Source organism: Dictyostelium discoideum (assembly GCF_000004695.1).
Source record: "Dictyostelium discoideum AX4 chromosome 5 chromosome, whole genome shotgun sequence".
Taxonomy (NCBI): Eukaryota; Evosea; class Eumycetozoa; order Dictyosteliales; family Dictyosteliaceae; genus Dictyostelium; species Dictyostelium discoideum.
The window spans coordinates 4,074,241-4,095,213 of record NC_007091.3 but is presented as its reverse complement, the minus strand read 5'-3'; the positions used below and the strand labels follow the sequence as shown (position 1 = coordinate 4,095,213).

General features: G+C 22.7%; 7 protein-coding genes across 7 annotated transcripts; 2 read left to right on the top strand and 5 right to left on the bottom strand.

Moving 5' to 3' along the window:
• Window positions 1–145: 145 nt before the first annotated feature.
• pks27 (beta-ketoacyl synthase family protein) lies at window positions 146–8,876 on the bottom strand (the record flags this gene model as incomplete). The annotated part of the gene is made up of 6 exons (XM_630650.1): window positions 146–6,903; window positions 6,982–7,176; window positions 7,277–7,735; window positions 7,928–8,052; window positions 8,152–8,344; window positions 8,552–8,876. The coding sequence occupies 6 exons, from the start codon at window positions 8,874–8,876 to the stop codon at window positions 146–148; spliced, it is 8,055 nt and encodes a 2,684-aa protein (XP_635742.1).
• Window positions 8,877–9,607: 731 nt separating this feature from the next.
• Window positions 9,608–11,919, bottom strand: DDB_G0290465 (hypothetical protein; the record flags this gene model as incomplete). Its single annotated transcript, XM_630649.1, has 3 exons — window positions 9,608–11,530; window positions 11,629–11,770; window positions 11,897–11,919. 3 exons carry the CDS (start codon window positions 11,917–11,919, stop codon window positions 9,608–9,610), a joined length of 2,088 nt encoding a protein of 695 aa, XP_635741.1.
• A 548-nt stretch (window positions 11,920–12,467) lies between these two features.
• Window positions 12,468–12,902, top strand: DDB_G0290463 (hypothetical protein; the record flags this gene model as incomplete). The annotated part of the gene is made up of 2 exons (XM_630648.1): window positions 12,468–12,484; window positions 12,602–12,902. The coding sequence occupies 2 exons, from the start codon at window positions 12,468–12,470 to the stop codon at window positions 12,900–12,902; spliced, it is 318 nt and encodes a 105-aa protein (XP_635740.1).
• A 77-nt stretch (window positions 12,903–12,979) lies between these two features.
• DDB_G0290461 (hypothetical protein) lies at window positions 12,980–13,615 on the bottom strand (the record flags this gene model as incomplete). The annotated part of the gene is made up of 1 exon (XM_630647.1): window positions 12,980–13,615. The coding sequence occupies one exon, from the start codon at window positions 13,613–13,615 to the stop codon at window positions 12,980–12,982; it is 636 nt and encodes a 211-aa protein (XP_635739.1).
• Window positions 13,616–14,258: 643 nt separating this feature from the next.
• Window positions 14,259–15,473, bottom strand: DDB_G0290459 (hypothetical protein; the record flags this gene model as incomplete). Its single annotated transcript, XM_630646.1, has 1 exon — window positions 14,259–15,473. The coding sequence occupies one exon, from the start codon at window positions 15,471–15,473 to the stop codon at window positions 14,259–14,261; it is 1,215 nt and encodes a 404-aa protein (XP_635738.1).
• Window positions 15,474–16,167: 694 nt separating this feature from the next.
• Window positions 16,168–17,609, top strand: DDB_G0290457 (hypothetical protein; the record flags this gene model as incomplete). The annotated part of the gene is made up of 2 exons (XM_630645.1): window positions 16,168–16,501; window positions 16,621–17,609. The coding sequence occupies 2 exons, from the start codon at window positions 16,168–16,170 to the stop codon at window positions 17,607–17,609; spliced, it is 1,323 nt and encodes a 440-aa protein (XP_635737.1).
• Window positions 17,610–17,733: 124 nt separating this feature from the next.
• On the bottom strand, window positions 17,734–20,944 carry DDB_G0290455 (hypothetical protein; the record flags this gene model as incomplete). Its single annotated transcript, XM_630644.1, has 3 exons — window positions 17,734–18,634; window positions 18,992–19,013; window positions 19,102–20,944. The coding sequence occupies 3 exons, from the start codon at window positions 20,942–20,944 to the stop codon at window positions 17,734–17,736; spliced, it is 2,766 nt and encodes a 921-aa protein (XP_635736.1).
• Window positions 20,945–20,973: the final 29 nt, after the last annotated feature.

Genomic DNA, 20,973 nt, shown 5'->3' with positions numbered 1-20,973 from the left:
TTTATTGGTATTTTAAAATAGTTGTGAAAATCTAAAAAAAAAAAAAAAAAAAAAGAAAAAAGTTTTTTTTTTTTATTAAAAAAATTTCAATTTAGGCTTGTTTCATTTTATTATTTATTCAAAAATTATTATATAAATTTTTATTTTAAAAATTTTCTTCTGAAGGAGAATTTATATTATTATTTTTGTATTTGAATTTGTTTTTATTAATTAGATAACCAAATTTAATAATATCAATTGATTGATTGATTTTATTATGTTGTAATTGATGAATTGTAATAAGATTATGACCTAATTGATTATCGATAAAATTCTTTAATTGTACTATTACTAAACTGTCCATACCATATTGTGTAAGTTGTAAATCTTCATTAACTTTAGATTCATCAATTGATAATAATTCACTGATTTTGTTTAAAATTGTTGAATGAATGAATTCATTATCACTACCACTACCACTACTGAAATTGGTATTGATTTGATATGATTTTTTGAAAATATTAATTTCATAATCAAATTTGTAAAGATGGTAATTTGGTGAAGTTAACATAACTTCAAAATTGAAATCTATTAAACTATAATTTGGATATTGATGTTGATTTTGGATGAATAAATCTAATGAACTAATAACGAGTTGAGGTGAGAATAAATTCAAAAATGAACTCTTAAACATGGTTTCAATTGCATTATTACGTGATATAAATCCAGTTGAAGCTATAGTACCTAAGTTAATTGCTAAAGATGGTAATCCCAGTGAATGTCTATACTTTGATAATGAATCTATAACACTACAAGCACTAATATAACAACATTGTTGATCTGATCCTAGAACTGATGCCACTGAAGATGCAATTATAAATTGTTTAATTTTCCATGAACGATTAATTGATTCATTGTGAAGATTAATGGCTCCAATTGTTTTTGCACCATGAGCAATATTTAAACGATTCATATTAACATCTTGAACATCACCAATATCATTATTAAATGCAAAATGAATGATTGAATCGATATTCGTAATATTCTCATTTAGTTCTAATTGATTCAATACTTGATTGACTTTATTTGAATCTTCAATATCGATTTGAATAAAATGGAATTTAATGATATTATCTTTGATAAATTTAGTTTGATTAATTAATAATTCTAATTCCCATTTTAATTTTGATTTTGAAAGTATTATCATATTCTGAATTGAGTGATTTGAATATCTAATCAAGTATTTCATTATTTCTAAAATGATACCAGTTTGACCAGTGAGTAAAATGTTTTTACCCATATTTAACTTTGATATATCATATGAATGTTTCATTATAATTTGATTATTATTATTGTTTTGTTGATAGTTATTATAAACTCTATTAAACTCATCTTGATTATGATTTACGATAATTTTACCGATATGTTTTCCTTGATTAACATATTCGATTGCATCTTTGAACTGATTATTTGAATATTCAATGATTGGTATACTTAACTCTAATTTGTTTGAATTGATCATTTTGATGATTTTCTTTAAATAACTTCTGACCATTTTACCATTGAAATAAAGCATTTCAACATTGTTGTAACCCATATTATATTTGAAAAGATTATTGACAATATAGTCATTTGGTGTGAGATGAGTAACACTTAAATCAACGATACGTCCTGACATATTTAAACATTGGAAATTTGAATCCATAAATTCTGATGATAGTGTGTTTAATATTAAATCTACACCTTGTTGTTCGACTTCTCCTAATTCAATTAATTTATTCTTTATTTCATTGACATAGTCTTTATTACGAGATGAATAGATAGCGGTAATGAATGATCCATAGTTCTTTATTAAATAATCTTCTTTATCTTTTGAACCAACTGTTAAAAATATATGACCTTGATGTTTTTTGCATTTTAATAAATCTAAAGATGAAATACCAATACCACTTGCTGCTGAGTGAATTAAAATGGATTCATTTGATTTTAAATTACCAACACCATAGATACTATGTAGTGATGTAATATATATCGATGGAATTGATGCTGAAATTGAATGATTATAATTTAAAGGTTGATGATAAATAAAATTATAATCTATGACCACATGAGAACCACTTGTTTTTGATGCGACACCACAAACATGGTCACCTACTTTAAATTTATTTCTCTCTGCATCACTACCTAATCTTGTAATGATACCACTAAAATCGATACCAATCATAGGATTTTCAATACCGATACCATTTTCAACTTCATATTCTTTACCATACTTTAAATCTAAATCACTGCTAACCATACCAATATGCATTAAATAATCTTTATAGTTTATACCTGTTGCTTTAATTTCGATCTCTACTTCTTTTGAATTTATTTCAACTCTCTTGCTATATAATTGATATTCTAAATTTGAATCTAATTGAATCAATAAATTATCTTTATTTGTTTCAAATGATTTTGATTGTAAATTACATTTAATTTTATTTGAATGTCTAGTATATCTTTCATAGTATACTTTATTATTATTAATTGTAAATTCTTTTTGAATATTATTATTTGCATTGATTAAATAGTTGATTAATGATAATTGTTGTTGCTTGCAACTACTAATACTAACATTACTACTATTATAACTGCTACCGCTACTACCACTGATACTGCTACTACTACTACTGCTGCTACTACTACTGCTACCACTACTATTATTTAAAATTTTCAAAGAAATTCTGTCATAATTCAAAATATATAAATCTAATTGTGGATATTCAACGAAATAACGTGCTGCACCAATAATTGATGATGATAAGTAATTATCAGTTGTTGAATCCAATGATAGTAATAAATGTTTGAAATTATTTGTTAATTCTAATTTTAATATTAATTGATTGATTTGAATATATTCATAGGTTATTTCTTTGAAATTTGAAATATTAATTGGTTCAATTGACTTTAAAAATATTATTAATGTTTTACTATTGCCAAAACCATCACTATTATCATAATTATTTGTAATCCATGTTTGAAATTCATTAAAATTATTAATATTAATGATTTTACTTTTTAATTCTTGATTTGATGATATTGAATTTTGAAGGCTACAACCATTATTATTATTATTACCAAATAAAATGATTTTATTGAAAGAATTAAATTGATCCAATGATGAATCTGATGATTGTTTTGAAATGATTTCATTAATTGATGGTTTTCTTGTTTGAATTAAAAATATTAAATTGTCATTACCAGATATAATTGTATCTCTATAGTTTGTTTCATTTAAAAGTTTAATCCATTTTTCTTGATTCATACAACTTCTATCAGGTCTTAACTCGGTATCACTATCGGGTGATGGCCACCATTGTGAAAAACAACCCATAATAGAATCATAATAAATTGATTTATAAGGTGGTTCAATAAATAGCAGTTGACCATTTGGTGTTAATATATTATGAATTTCATCCAATGTTGGTTTAAGTTTCTTAACGACATGCATTACATTTGATATAACAACGAGATCATAATAGGATGGTTTTAAGTCTTGATCAAATAATGGTTTCTCTAAATCTAATACACGGTGGATAATATTGAAATTTTTGTGAGCTGTAAATGGTGAAAACTTCTCTTTAATCTCTGTAAAAAAAGACGATGAAACATCACTCCATGTGAATTCGATATCAATGACTGAGTTTGGATTTGCATTTAAAAGTTTACAAATCTTTTCTAAAATTAATAAACTAAGACTACCAGTACCACCACCTGCTTCTAATATACGAAATACAATTGGTTGATTTAAAATTGGTTTGAGTGCTTCAATTATAATTTCACTTAATAAGTTATTTAATGGTTGAACTGCTCTAAAATTTTTATAAAATTCATCTAAATATACATTCTTGAATAATGATTGTGGTGTATCTGTAAATGAATCATCATCTTTTAATGGGAATAGTTGTTTTGCTATTATTTTAGTTGTTTTAATATATAATTGTTCAAAATAATATAGTGATTCATTATTACTGTTTTCATTGTTGTTGTTTTCACTGTTATTGTGATTAAGAATATTATTACTACTATAACTCTTTAAGATTTCAAAAACGAATTTGAAAAGATTTTCATTTACTGAACCATTGTTGTTATAATATAGTTGTTTAAATTGATTATATTCTAATGTTATTAATGATTCTAAATTTATAGTTGGACATCTAACGTTGATATGTTTATAAAATAATGATAATAACAGTTCAGTTGAAATGATTTGATTATCTTCTTCTTTGGCAATAAATTCATCTACACTATATAAATGTTTGAATTGTTGAGGTTTGTTGATGATTGAATCTTTTGGTTGAAGCCATGGTGTATAAATTTCATTTGAAGGTGGTTTACAAATTATACTGCTTCTTGGATTTACAAGTGAAACTGATGTACAAACCACCATTGAGATCTCCATTAATAATCTACCATTTGGAAGTATGATTTTAACTGATGCTGAGAATGATTGATAATTGGTTTTTGCTTTTGCTTCAGTGTAAACATATAATTCTTTAATAAAATTATTACTATTATTATTATTATTACTGTCACAGTCATTGTCATCTTTGCTCGACGATGACGATGATGGAATATTTGAAGAGTATAATTTGAAACCTTCAATTCTATCGAGTACAATTGGTTGTGCAACTACAATTAATGAACCATGTAAACAAGAATCTAAAGTTGCAGCATTAAACAATGAACGGCCAATAGTACTATGATTACTAATTGTATGATTATTGATTTCATTTAATGATACTACAGCGAGTGAACAATTATTACCAATTGAACATTCTTTTACACCTTGGAATAAACCTTTATATGTTAAATTTGTTTTGATTTTAATTGTTTCATAAAATTCTTGTTTTGATATTGTTGTAAAATTACATTTATCTTTTAATGCTTGAATGTTAATTAATTTTTCACTATTGATACTGTTATGTTTGAATAAACTAAAATTACCAAGTGATGATAATATCCATTGATTTGTTTTTTGATCTTTGTAATGACTTTTAACGTTGAATTCATTCTTTGAGAGGAGAGAAACTGTAGTTTCTAAACATTGATTATTACCTTCTGTTAATACTAATGGTGATTTAAATTCTAATGAGCTAATTGTTATATCTTGATTTGGATAAATTGATAATAGATTTTGAACATAACCCATTCCAGGATAGTAAAATTTATCACTGACTTGATGACCTTTTAACCATTGAAATGGTGGTTTCTTAATATCAATAAATGTTTGATAGGTTGAACATGCTGAATCAATACTATTACCAAGGTTTTGAATGGGTGGACCTTCACTTGTAATCTTTTCATGAAATGGATTTAATTTAAAGTATTCATTATCATCCCATTGATAAAGAGGCAAGTTATTATCATTGAATTGGATTATTTTGTTATTATTTTTGTTGCTATTACTGTTGCTGTTGCTCTTGATTTTATTATTATTGATGTTGGTTAATTGTGATTTAAAATTAATATTAAAATTATTATTTACATATAATAAAGAGATTGTTTTTAAAAATTCATTATAATCATTCTTCTTTTTGTGTAATGGTGAATAGATTGTAACGCTTTTACCATGATTAAAGTAACTTGATTGAATTGATTTCATTTGATTCAAGTAAAATTGTAATGTTGGATGAGGTGCAACTTCAATGAATGTAATTTCATTACCCATATCATTAGACTCGATATGTTTGTAAAGATTGCTGATGGTCTGTGTGAATGATACTGGTTGATAAATATTCTCCCATACATAATTTGCATTATATGGTGTTTGATCATTGAATAAATTAGTTGTGACTGTTGAAAATACTGGTACTGATGGTAGTTTTGATTTAAATACCAATGAGCATACTTCATCTTTTATCATAAATTGACTTGATGTATGAAATGATGATAACGATCCTAACATTGCACAAAAGATATCATTTGATTTAAATTCTTTTGAAATTTCATTTAATAGATCTTCTTTACCTGCAATAACGATTGATGTTGGTGAATTGTAACATGCAATTTCAAGTGTTTCGTATTTATTGTTTTTGGATTGGTATTTCTCAATAAATTCATCATAACTAATATTGACTGATAACATTCTACCTGTACCTGTGGTTCTATTTTGAGCTAGTGATCTATGATAGATTAAGTAGCACAATGTTTCAAAATCGATCATACCTGATGAATAGGATGATGACATTTCACCAAGAGAATGACCAACGATGATATCTGCTGAAACACCCCAATGTTTATATAGTTCATAGAGTGATATTTGAATCATTATATTTGCTGGTTGTGCTAAAATTGGTAGATGGATTGATATTTCATCTTTATCACTGACTGATCTTAATCTATCTAAAACTGAATAACCATAATACTTGAATAACTCTTTATCGAATCTATTCACTGATTCTTTGAATATTGGTTCATTCTCGTATAGCGATAATGCCATTTTATTATATTGTGAACTTTGACCACAAAATACCATTACTGTGAGTGGTGATTTCTTTTTTTCAACAGTAATATTTGAAATTAAACCCTCACTATTTTTCAACTTTATTTGATTATCATCATCTTGAAATTCATTCCAATCACTTGCGATTATAACTGATTTTTGAATTAATGATGTTGATTTGAATTTGATTTGATTATAAACAAATTCTTGAAAACTTCTTGTTGATGAATTCGAATCATCATAATTATTATTGACTATTATTGATTTATAATTATCTAATGATGTTGATGAATTACTTGAGAGTGGTATTAAAAATTTCTTTTTTTCAATTACTTTACTATCAATGTCTATTTGTTCACAAGCATTATCACTACTGTATTCATTATTATTATAACGTTTTTCTTTAAATTCTGATAATATTAAACAAACATTTGAACCTGGAGAAAATAATAATAAAATTATTAATTTTTTTTGTCATATACACATAAATTATAAAATGATATATTAATATTTACCAGTAACACCAAAATTATTAATTAACATAACGGTGGTTTTATTTTCATTGAACTTAATTGGTTCAGTTACGACTTTTAATGCCCATTCTTTGAAATTTATTAATGGATTTGGTTCTTTGAAGTTAATATTTTGAAGAAATAATTTATTCTTAAACATTAAACAACATTTAATTAATGATGCAACTCCAGAACATGCTGATTAATTATGATATTATAATTAAAAATAAATGAGTAATGTTAGTAATTAATTATTGATTATTGATTATGATTAAGAAAATTTAATTAATTAATTTACCTTCAGTATGTCCAATGTTTGATTTAATTGAGCCAACTAAAACTTGTTTATTGTTATTGTTATTATTATTATTATGACTGAAAAGTCTTGAAATACCTTCTAATTCAATTGGATCACCAGTTGGAGTACCAGTACCATGAGCTTCACAATAATCAATATCAGATTCATTGATTTGACCATTGGTTGATTTGATTGCTAATTTCATATTTTCATATTGAGATGATTTTGATGGTGAATAAAAGTTTAATTTATCATAGTTTCCATCGATATTTGAACTTGAACCTTTGATTACACAATAGATATTATTTGAATCTTTAATTGCATCTTTTAGTTTCTTTAATATGACTATTCCAACACCTTCTGAACGAACGTAACCATCAGCATCCGATGAAAAAGAATGACATTTACCAGTTGGACTTAAAATATTTAATTGTGTGAATGATTTTGAAATATTTGGGTCTAAAAATATAAAAATATTATATATTGATTATTAATTAATTTACTTTTTTATTATTATTATTATTATTATTATTATTATTATTATTATTATTATTATTATTATTATTATTATTATTATTATTATTATTATTATTATTATTATTATTATTATTATTATTATAATTATTATGCTAATATAATCACATTACATACCTAATATAAAATTAACACCACCAACAACTGATACATTTGATTTATTTGATTTGATCGAATTGTATCCACAATTAATTGCATTTAGAGAACTGGAGCAAGCTGAATCAATTGTAAAATTCTCACCTCTTTATATTTAAATATAAAAGGTATTATTAGTAATGATAATGATAACAATTAAAATTATAATTAATTCTATTTTTTTTTTTAATAAATTCAAATCATACCTAAAATCAAAGCAATAACCGATTCTGTTTGCAACTGAATGATTTGAAGAACCAAAAATATTATTTTGAGTTTCAAACGGCGATTTTTGAAGACTGCAATAATCAGTAGTACTACAACCAATAAATGTACTTGTATTTGTACCACGTAAACTAATTGGATCAATACCACTATCTTCTAATGCTTCCCATACGCCTGTGTGGTAAAAATTATAAAAAAATAATAAAAGTGATTAAAAAAAAAAAAAAAAAAAATTTGCAAGTGGAAAAAAAAAAAAAAAAAAAAAAAAAAAAAAAAAAAAGTGGCGGGAAAAGGTTGTTATTATATGATTCCTTCATTATTAAGTATAAAAAAAAAAGATTTTTTTTTTTTAATTTGGAAAAACTTGAAATAATATCTTACATTTTAATAATAATCTTTGTTGAGGATCAATTGTAACAACATTATCATAACTTGGATTAATTCCAAAGAAAATTGGATCAAATCTTTTCCATTCATCAAGAGGTAATAAACCTGCAGAAACTGAATTAATTTCACCATTTAAATAATAATTATCAGACCATCTTTCGGAAGTATTAACAATTCCATTAAATCCATCTAATAATGAATTAAATAATTGATTTGGTTTTGAAATTGATTCATTTAAATCACCACTTGAAAATCTCAATCCTATACCAATAATTGCAACATCACCACAATCTTCCTCATTACTGTTATAACCAAACATTTCAATATTCTATATTAATTTTATCTAATAAATTAAAATAAAATAAAAAATAAATAAATTATTTTTTTTATTTTGGTTAATTATAATTAAAAAAAAAAACATTTTTGAATAAATTAAATAAAATAAAATAAAATAAATAAATAAATCATGAAAAATAATTACCTTACATACCAAAAAAATTTTTATCAGATTTCTTAAATCTATTATTTTAAATTATCAACAATTTTATAAGATTTATTAGATTTTTTTTTTTTTTTTTTTTTTTATAAACTGTTTTTTATCCCAAAATAACCATAAATGTTAAAAAATGATTTTCAATAATAAACCGTTTCCAAACAGTTGGTTTTCAAAAAAAAAAAAAAAAAAAATTCTGATAATTAATTTGTGTGTGATGGGGTATTTTTTTTTTTTTTTTTTTTTGGAACCCCAACTTTTTGGAAAGAATGACCAATACTTATTAAACCACACACTTTCAAAAATAAAAAAAAATAAAAAATAGGTTAATTTAAATAAATTAAAAGAATTTAATATTCAATAATATTCGATAATAGGTGATATTAAAAATAATTTAAAAATAATTTTTAAATATGATAATAATCACAACCAAAAAATAAAAACAATGTTATTATAGAGAACATTAACAATAGTATAAATAATAATATTAAAAATGAAAAACTAAACATTGGAATCAATGTTCCAATAAAATTTTATTATTTAATAAAATAATTTCTTTAAAGAAGTGTTTCAAAGTCTAAATTTGAGTTATCACTAATATTACAAATTGATTTGAATGATACAATTAAATTACCACCTTCAAATTTCCAAACCCAATATGTTGGTTGTTTTTCAATGAATTGGAAAACTATTTTAGCATTTGAAACACATTCAATGAATGCTTCTCTTACAAGTTCATCAGAACATCTTTTAACGATATTTTTACTGATATTACAAATGATATCAGCAAAAACTTCACCAACACGTGGTTTATTATGTACTTCAAGCTTTGGATAAACCTGTTCAATTGATGATTCATCATAACTCCAATCACTACCCAATACTTGTTTAATTTTTTCAAATGATTCTTGAATTTTCTCTTGATTTTCTTTTAAATTAATTCTTGAAGCCAATGTCAAAACACCTGGTGATGGTAAAACACTAATGAAATCAAAACTTGCATTATCAGAAACGTTACAAATTGATTTAAATGTAATAACTAAATCACCATTTTCAAATGACCAAATCCAGTATCCATTAAGTTTTGCATTATGACGGAACACAATTTTAGCATTTGAAGTTGTTTCAATGAATGATTCTAAAGTAATCTCTTCCTTTGTGCAACGTTTAACGATATTATCAGCAGCGTATTTTAGTACCTCGGCAAATATTTCACCAATTCTTTCTTTATTTCTATCTTCAAGTGTTGGATAAACTTGTTCTAATGATTGTTCATCATATGACCAATCCATTTTAGTAACTTGTTTAATTCTTTCAAATGCACTATTAAACATGTCTTGACTTTCTTTTAAACTTAAACGAGCTGCTAAAGAGAAAACACCTGGAACTGGTAAAACTTTAATGAAATCAAAATTTGCATTATCAGACACATTACAAATCGATTTGAATGTAATGACTAAATCACCATTTTCAAATGACCAAACCCAGTATCCATTAAGCTTTACATTATGACGGAATACAAACTTAGCATTTGAAGTTGCTTCAATGAATGATTCTAAAGTAATTTCATTTTTACACCTCTTTGTAATATTATCAGCGGCGTATTTTAAAATATCTGAAAAGATTTCACCTAATCTTTCTTTATTTCTATCTTCAAGTTTTGGATAAACTTGTTCTAATGATTCTTGATCATATGACCAATCCACATTTGTAACTTGTTTAATTCTTTCAAATACAGTATCGAATTTCTCTTGACTTTCTTTCAAATTTAAACGAGCGGCTAAAGAGAATACACCTGGAACTGGTAAAACTTTAACGAAATCAAAATTTGCATTTTCAGAGATATTACAAACTGATTTGAATGAAATTATAACATCACCATTACTAAATGACCAAACCCAATAACCAGTGGTTTGTTTTGGACAATGTCTAAAACTGAATCTTGCATTGGCGGTTACTTCATTAAAACTTTCCAAAGTGATATCATTTTTACATCTTTTTTCAATATTTTGTGCACAATTTTCCAATACTGTTGCAAATGAATCACCAAATTGTTCACGTGAACTATCAGTTTCAAAAGCGGTTGGATAAACACTCTCCATTGATTCTTGATCGAATGACCAATCTCTTTTAGTAACAGCTTTAATTCTTTCAAAAGCAACATCATATCTCTCTTGATTCTTTTTTAAATTAAGACGAGTTGCTAATGTATAAGAACCTTCACTTGGAATAACTTTATATAATTGGAAATTTGCAGCATCTGATAAATTACAACAACCTTTTTTAAATAAAAGATTTAATTGACCACCATTAAATTCATACTTCCAATAAACTGTATTCTTTGGATCTTCATTAACAATTAATACAATCTTTTTAGCTGAATTTGCATTAATTATACTTTCTTTAGTAATTTCATCTTTGCATGCATTAACAATACATTTTGAAATATTTGGACATAAATTTTTATAAAATACTTCTCCCTTTATTATTTTTATTATTTTTTTTTTTATAATTTTAAAAAATATTAGATTTAAAATAAATAAAAAAATAATTATAATAAAAATAATATAATAATTACTAATTGTTTTTTGGCAAACTCATCAATTTTATCAAAGATAGTATCCCAGTCAAACTCGATAATCCATTCTTCACCATTTAAAGCATTTTTGATTTCTTCATGAGCTTTATTTAAATGTTCTTCATTATCTCTTAAAGATTTTCTATTATTTTTTAAAAAATCAAAATAAAAGTAAAAATTAAATAAAATTAAAAAATAAATAAAATAATATTAATATTTTTTTTTTTTTTTTTTTTTTTTTTTTTTTTTTTTTTTTTTTTTTTTTTACCTAGCAACAAGATTTAAAGGCATTTTAAAATTAGTATTTATTCAATGTTTGGATTAAAAAATAAAAAGTACTTTACTGATTGATTTTTTTTTTTTTTTTTTTGTTTGGTTTTAATTTTTTTTTTTTTTTTTTTTTTTATAATTTTAAATTTTTATCAGTTTGGCTATAAAAATGACGAAAACTATCAAATATCCGTGACGCCTTCTGGTAAACGGCATTTTTTTTATTTTACCGAAAAAAATAAAAAAATAAAAAAATAAAAATAAAAAAAAAAAAATATCTTTTTTGAAAACACATAAACAAATTATATATATTTTGAATTAAGTTTTGTTTAACATAAAAAACCAAACAATTAAATTCAAAAAAAAATTTTATTATCACTATTGAATTCAAAGAAAAAAAATAAAATGTTTAGAATATCGGTTTAAAAAAAAAAAAAAAAAATAAAAAAAAAAATCTGGATTCTGATAATGTTGGTGTCAGTCTTTTTTTTTTTTTTTTTTTTTTTTTTGATTAAAAAGTTTAATTTTTTTTTTTTTTTTTTTTTTAATTTAAAAAAACAAATCTAACAATGAAAAGAATTAAAAGGTAAGCATTGTAAATTATATTTTTTTTTTTATTAATCAACCACTAATTTTTTTTTTTTTTTTTTTTTTTTTTTTTTTTTTTTTTTTTTTTTTTTTTTTCTAAACACACAAAAAATAGTAAAAAAAATATAGTGATTGATGAAAAAATTAAAAAAAAAGCTCATTGTAATGTTGAAACTAGAAGTAGAAATATAAGAAACCAATTTATTCAAAAAATCAATAAAAAATTACCATTTGTTTTAAAAAGTATTAAAAAAATTGATACCTATCCAAATAATAAAGAAATAACAATAGAAAAAATTTTATCTGAATCACTTTCTTATCTTAATGAAATTAATAAAATCTTAACAAAAAATCAAAAAAAATTAACATTTGAAAATGAAAAAATACTATTAATGGAAAAAAAGAAATTTCAATAAAAATATAATTTTAAAAAAAAAGTTTATTGTATTTTATTTTTTATTTTATTTATATATATATATATAAATATATTTTTTTAGATTGGAATTTTCTTATCTAAAAAAAATTTATTTAATTTTAAAAGAATTGAAACACCAGCAGAAGAACATTCTTGGCAATCAATTGAACAATTTGGGTGTAGCATTTTATGATGTTTCGCTATATTCTTTTTTGATAATTTTTTAATACAAGCTTCATGGTTACAATCAACTTTTGGAACTGGTTTTTTGGATTCCTTCTTTCTTTTACTTATACAACCATCACAAATATCAGGATTTGAGCAATAAGTTTTATGAAAATTTCTAAAATGTCTTGATAGCCCAGTATGATGAGTATAAACACTTTCACAACCAATATGATTACATTGAACTAATCCATTTGGTTTTTTATTAATTGATGATGATGATACTGATGGTGATGATGATACTGATGATGATACTGATGATGATACTGATGATGAAAGTGATGTTGGTGAAGATGAATAATTATCATCATTTTCACTATCACTACTACTACCACCAAAACTAATATTATTATTATTATTAATATTATTATTATTATTAAAATTGATATTATTATAATTATTATTAGTAAAACTAATATTATTTTTAAAAATATTAAAGGTATTATTATTATTATTAATACTAATACTATTATTATTATATATTTCCATATTTTATTTTTTATTTTTTATTTTTTAATTTTTTTTTTTTATTTTTTTATATGATTTAGTGTGTATAAAAAATAATAAAAAAAATTTAAATCATTGAATTAATATTTTTGGTAGGAATAAAAAGAATAAAATTATTTTTGTATGAATTTAATTAAAAATAGAAATTATTATTTTTATTATTATTTTTTTTTTTACTCATAACTGCTTGTTCCTACTTTGCCATATTATTTTTTTGAATTAAAAAATTAATTCAAAAAAAAAAAAAAAGAAAAAAAAAATAAAAATAAAATAAATTAAATTATTTATTTATAGCTGTTGTTTGTAGAATGACTGTGGGTATGATAAAAAAAAATAATAAAAAAAAATAAAACCCACACACTGAGTGAGGATGTGTGTTAGTGTGGTATCCTCAGATGTGTATGTTCCTAGTTTTGGGTGTGAAAAAAAAAAAACACAAGCAAAAAATAAAAAAAAAACACACACCCCCAAAATACCACACCCAAGCACACAGTTTTTATTAAAGTGATGCAATAAAACTATTCATTTATTTAATTATTATTTTTATTATTATTATTTTGTTAAAGTGATTTATTTAATTATTATTCTTTTTTTTTTTTTTTTGATAGCGAATTATTTTAATTTTTTATATTAATGAATGAATATTATCATTATTATTATTATTATTTAATTTTTTTAAATTTAAAATTAATAAATAAAGGTATAAAGTTGGAGCACCATTAAATAAATAACCAAATAAATTTGAATTTTGATTTTTAATTAAATCAATAACCATTTGAATTGGTGATAAAATTTTTAAATTATTTGAAGAATTATTTAAATATGATACCATTGATTGTAAACGCAAAACTTCTAATGGATTAATTAATAAAGTTGTTAACAAACATTGAATTACTGGATTACAATAAATTATTTGACTATATTTTATTAATTTAGAATTTGGATTTTCAATTTTACTTTGAATTATTTTAATTTCAACTTTTTTAATTAAATTTAAAATTAATCTTCTTGTTGATAATAAAATAATTGATGATCCAATTGAATAAAATAAATTCTTTATTGAAATTGAGTCAATAACAACAACACCACCACTGCTGTTATTTCCAAATAAATTTTTAATTTGATTAATTAGTGGTGTCGAAAATGATAAAATCATATAATCTGATAATAAAGTTGATGGAAATTCTGAAATTGTTTTATAAATTAATGGTTTAATAAAACTATTTTTATAAAAACATTGATTCAATAAAATTGATGATGGAATATTAACAAATAATTTTTGGAATGGATATGAAATTACCTTGAAAATACTTCCTCTATAAAATCCAATTATTCCACTTTTTTCAAAAATTAATTGAATTAATTCTTTATGAGATTTAATTAAATAATTAATTATTCCACCATTTAATAAATTAATTTGATTATTATTATTATTAATAATTCCAGAATTTGCATTTAAAATTGTTGATAAGGTATATAATGGAATTGATAATGTTTTTAATAATAATAATTTATTATTTTCATCAATTTGATTTCCTGATTGATGTTGTTGATGTTGTTGTTTTGATTGTTGTTGAATATTATTATTTTGTTTTATTAAATCTTTGAAATAAATTGAATCGTAAATTGATCTTAATCTTGAATCTGATAAAACTTTATAACAACTATCCATTGCTGTTGTATCATTATTATTTATTTTTTTGAATTCATTATATGCTTTTGTTATTTCTGCTTCATTTGAATAATTTGAAATTTTAAAAAATGAATATAATTCACCTCCACCAATTGTATTTACTGCTGATTCAATTGTTTTAATCTCTTCATTGGTAACCTTTTTCATTTTTTTTTTTTTTCTAATTGATAATGTTTTATAAAAAAAATTTTTTTTGATTATTTTTGATTATTTTTGATTTTCCAAAAAAAAAAAAAAAAAAAAAAAAAATTAAAAATAAAAAAATAAAAAAATAAAAATAAAAAAATTAAAAAAAGATATTTTAAAAAAAGATATTTTTTTATAAAAAAAAAAAAAAAAAAAAAAAACACAAAATTAATCAATTTGTTATAAAAAAGCAATTTTATCAATAAATTAAAATATTCTCCACTAATAATTAATTTTCACAATCTATTTATAACTATTAAAAACTATTTATTTTAATTTATTTTCAGATTTCAATTTTCAAATAAAAATTGAAAAAAATAAAAAAATATATCTCAATTATTTTTATTATTTTGAAATAGAGATAATTAAAATTAAATTATGAGATAAACAGACAATAAAAGGAAAAAATCTATGTTTAATTGATTCTAAAAATAGTTTACATTTAAAAAAAAAAATTTTTTTTATTTGAAAATAAAATGGAAACTTCCAAATTAATTGAAAATTATTGGATATTTTTTTTTTTTTTTTTTTTTTTTAAAAATAAAAGTTTGTTTTTTTTTTTTTTTTTTTTTATTTTATTTTCAAATACTTTTTGTTATAGTAACAATACTAGTGTTAAAAAAAAAAAAAAAAACAAATAAAAATATCAATTAAAATGGTTTTTAGATTCTCAATAAATGGTAAAGCCTTAAGTAGTTTAACATTAGATGAAATATTTTCAGAAATTAGAAAAAGAGATCCAACCATCAGCCCCTATTTAAAAAAATCAATTTTAAGAAATAAGTTAAGAGAATTACTAGAACAAGATTTAAAAAATAAAAATATTAATAATAGTAATAAAAGACCATTGAGCGATGATGAAGATAGTGATGAGGATAGTGATGATGAAAAAGATGATAAAAATATTGAAGATAATTTTGAAAAATCATTAGATAGATTAATTTTAAAATTTAAAAATAAAAGAATGAAATATGAAAAAGAAAATTCAAGTAAATCTCAAGAGACAATAAATGAATTAAAAAATGAAATTCAAAATTACTAGAAACAATTAAAATATTAAAATGTGAACTTGAAATTTATTCATCTATTAATAATAATAATAATAAAGAAAAATGTTTAAAATTATATAAAAAAGTAAAGAAACAATTTAAAATAAGTACAATTTTATATCCATCATTATCAATAAAAGAAACAGATGAATTTATTAAATTTATGGTTATTAAAGTTATAGAGAATGATTTAGGTTATCATGATGACGACCACAATAAAATTAAACTATTACCTCCACCATCAATTGAATCATATTGGAAGAAAATGGTAAATAATTCTGTACAATATAAAGAGTTTTTAAAAATCATTGGTAAAGAAATTCATTTTAAATTACCTAAACAAATTTATAAAGAAAAAGTCAAACACCATTCATACCTAAGAGAAAAATATGAACACACTTTAAAACTCTATTCAAACTATTTTCCAGAATCATCAATCATTCATTTAAATAAAAAAAATAATGAATCAATTTGGCCATTAAATTATCTTTCACCTTCATACTCAGATGCAGATTCAAGTTCGGATTCAGACTCAAGCTCAGATTCAAGTTCAGATTCAAGTTCAAAAGAAGAAGAAGAAGAAGAATTGGAAGAAGAATCAAATATTTCACCACCAATAACATCACCACCAATAAATATTTTTAGTACTTGTTTTGGTTCATTCTCATCCTCATCTTCATGTGGTTCTTCATCAGTGTCATCATCAGCTTCATCAACACCTTGTTCATCTCCATTAATTAGTAGACCAATTTTAAGATCAAATTCAATAACTGCTTTAGGGTCAAATAAAACTATTGATATTATTATTGAATCAAAAACTGAAAATTTATATTGTAGAGTTCCAATAAAACAAAATTTTTCAGAAATTATAAAAAGTTTTAGTAAAAGACATCCAAATTTTAAATATTATTATTATAATAATCAAGTCTATAATAGTGATACTCCAAAATCTCTTGATATGGATGATGATGATATCATTGAAGCAAGAGAAGAAGTGGCAGAAAATCTTCAAAAAGAAATTGTACAAGAAAAAGAAGGAACATTTTAAAAATAAAAAAAATATATATATTTTTTTTAGATTTAAAATAAATAATATTATAATATGATTTCTTTTTTTTTATTTTATTAATATTCTTTTTATTTATTTTTATTTTTGTACAAAATTTAATTATTTATTCACCAAAACCATCATCATCATCATTCCAAATGATTGTTGATTTTTTAGGTGTTGGTATAAAAACTTCTCTTACTACTTCTTTTTCTTCTTTTTCTTCTTTTTCTTCTAATTGTTGTTGTTGTTGTTGTTGTTGTTGTTGTTGTTGTTGATCTAAATTATCAATTATATTATCATCATCAAATGTTATATCATCATCGTTATCCCAATCACCTTCTGGTTGAGTGTAACTTGTATTATTGAATGTGTCTTCATTATTTGAAAATTTAATTTTATTTGGTGTTTCAATTGATGCTTGTTTCTCTGGTGATATATATTGTTGTTGTGGTTGATGTGGTTGTTGTTGTGATGGTTGTTGGCTTTGTTTTTCAATTAAAGTTTTATTTTTTAATTGTAATTCTTTAATTTGTTCTTCTGTTAATGTTGGTTTTAAAGGTAATTGTTTTTTTAAACCTCCTAATGTCATTGCTGATTTTGCTGGTGCACTTAATGGAACATTACTAAGGTCAACTGTTACTTTATTTTCATTTTCGTTTTCTATATCATCATGATCTTCATTATCTTCATTTGAATTTTGATTCTTTGTTTGTACTACTGATTTACTTGGTGTTGATATATTATTATTATTATTATTATTATTATTATTATTATTATTATTTGTAGTTGTTACTTTATTATTATTATTATTTTTATTATTATTATCTGTTTTAGTTTGTGAAATTGATTTTGGGTTTATATCTTTTTCATCATCAAAATCAAATTTATCTAATGTTGAAACCTTTGGTTTAGAAACTTGTTCAGTTGCATCTATAAACGCTATAGGTTTATTTGGTTTAGAATTGTCTTGATCACCAGTTTGTCCACTATAATCGGGTAGACAACTAAAATTGATACCCATACTGTATTACTCCTATACAATATATATTATGTATATGTGAATTAGTTTTTTTTTTTTTTTTTTATTATCTTTACTTTTTTTTTTATTTTATACAAAAATAATTATATATAAACAAAAATTAAAAAATAAAAAATAAAAAAATAAAAAAAAAAACCACAGGTGGTGTTGAGAAAAAAAAAAAAAAAAAATAAATAAAAAATAATTAAAAAAATAAAAAAAATAAAAAATAAAAAAATAATAAAAAAAAAAATGAAAAAATCTGGACCCAACGTTTTAAGTTATCTATTTTTATTTTTATTTTTCCCCAAGTTTTACAACAAATTTTAAAAAAAAAAAAAATATATTTATATATATAAACAAATTGTATAAAATTATAATATCTTAAAAATTACTGTGTTTGAATGGAAGGAGGATTATTATTATTATTAATTTGATCATTATTATTATTATTAATTTGGTCATTATTACTATTATCATTATTATTATTATTTTCATTTATAAAATTATTATTGTTTATATTAAAATTATTTAAATTACAACTTGAAGAAAATTTATAACTTGGAAATAAGGAATCCAATATTTTTAATTGTTGTTGAATTTGGACTGGATCATTTGTTTTAAAGAAACCAATGACACCTATTTTTTGGAGCATAATTTGTTGAATTGTTATATATTTATTCATTTCATCAGAGACATATTTACTAAAGCCTTCTAATTCTTCATTAGTTTGTTTTATGAGATTGGTTGCTTCAATATGTAATCTCATTTTAACCTCTTCTTGATTGACTCCACATTCACCCAATTCTTTAACATACTTTTGAAATCTATTTTTCTTTCTCTCATCTTGACTCTTTAATAAATCTGAATGTTGTTCAAGTAATTGAGCTTCTTTAAACCTTTGATTATCATACAATTGTTTAACACTGTCGATAATAGCAGGGTTTTTAGAAATTTTTAATAATTTTTTAATTAATTCATTATTTATATCATTTGTTGTTGTTGTTGGTAATGTTGAAGTAGTTTGTGTTGGTGATATTGTTAATGTTGGTGATGTTGGTTGTTGTAGTGGTTGTTGTAGTGGTTGTTGTGGTGGTTGTTGTGGTGGTTGTTGTGGTTGTGGTTGTTGTTGTGGTTGTGGTGGTTGGTTTTCAAAAGGAATTAAGGCATCTAATAATTTTGAATCCAAAGAAAAACTATGAGTTTGATTTTGTTGAGTAGTTGGAACAGTTTCAGTGACATTGGTTGGTAAAGTTTTTTTCAAAACTGATAATGGGATTGGTGTTCCAACTGGCATTGTTACAATCTTTTCATCACTCTTTACAATTCCATTGTTGGCATTGCTTAATGATTCAAGTTCACTATAATCAATTGGATCTGTATCAACTTTTAGTACTTGATTATATGGATTATTGACATCCTTAATTGGGGTTTGTGGCTGTTGTTGTTGTTGTTGTTGTTGTTGTTGTTGTTGTTGTAGTTGTGATGATGCTCGTTGTGGTGATGCTCGTTGTTGTGATGATCGTTGTTGTGATGATCGTTGTTGTGATGATCGTTGTTGTGATGGTTCATCAACTGTAGCACCAATATTATTATTATTATTATTAATATTACTACTATTATTATTATTGTTGTCACTTTTATTGCCACCATTATAATTACTACTACTTCCACCACCACTATTTCTGGCAGCACCAGATGGTATATCATATTGCATCCTATTATTATTATTATTATTATTATTATTATTATTATTATTATTATTATTATTATTATTATAATTATTTTTATTTTTATTATTGAAAGTATCAATGGGTGATGGCACTCTAGTGGAGAGATTTGATAAAGTGGGTGATGGTACTTTATTGGGGAGACCTTGTAAAGTAGGTGATCGTTTATTGAAAATATCACCTCCTTCCTTAATCTTTTTATTTCTGTTTCTATCAAAATCGTCTCTTTTCTTTGAATATTTATAATCACTATCACTATCTCTATCCCTATCCCTATCACTATCTTCAAATTCCATTTGTCTTTTTCTTTCATTTAAATATTGAATATCTCTACTTTTTAATATATATGGTAAAGGAGGTGGAAATTTAAAGATAGACTTTGTTGTTTCTGCTGCTGCTGCTGTTGTTGTTGTGTTTTTTTTATTATTTACATTTTTTATTTTATGAGGCGATGGTGGTAATTGATTTAAATGAGGTCGTGATATTAAAAACTCTGGGTCTACATTTCTGAGACTCGTTCTAAATTTACAATATTTATCTTTCTCTTTTTTAAACATTTTATATAAATGTTTAAGAACTCCCATCTTTGATATCAAAGAAATTATTTTTATTT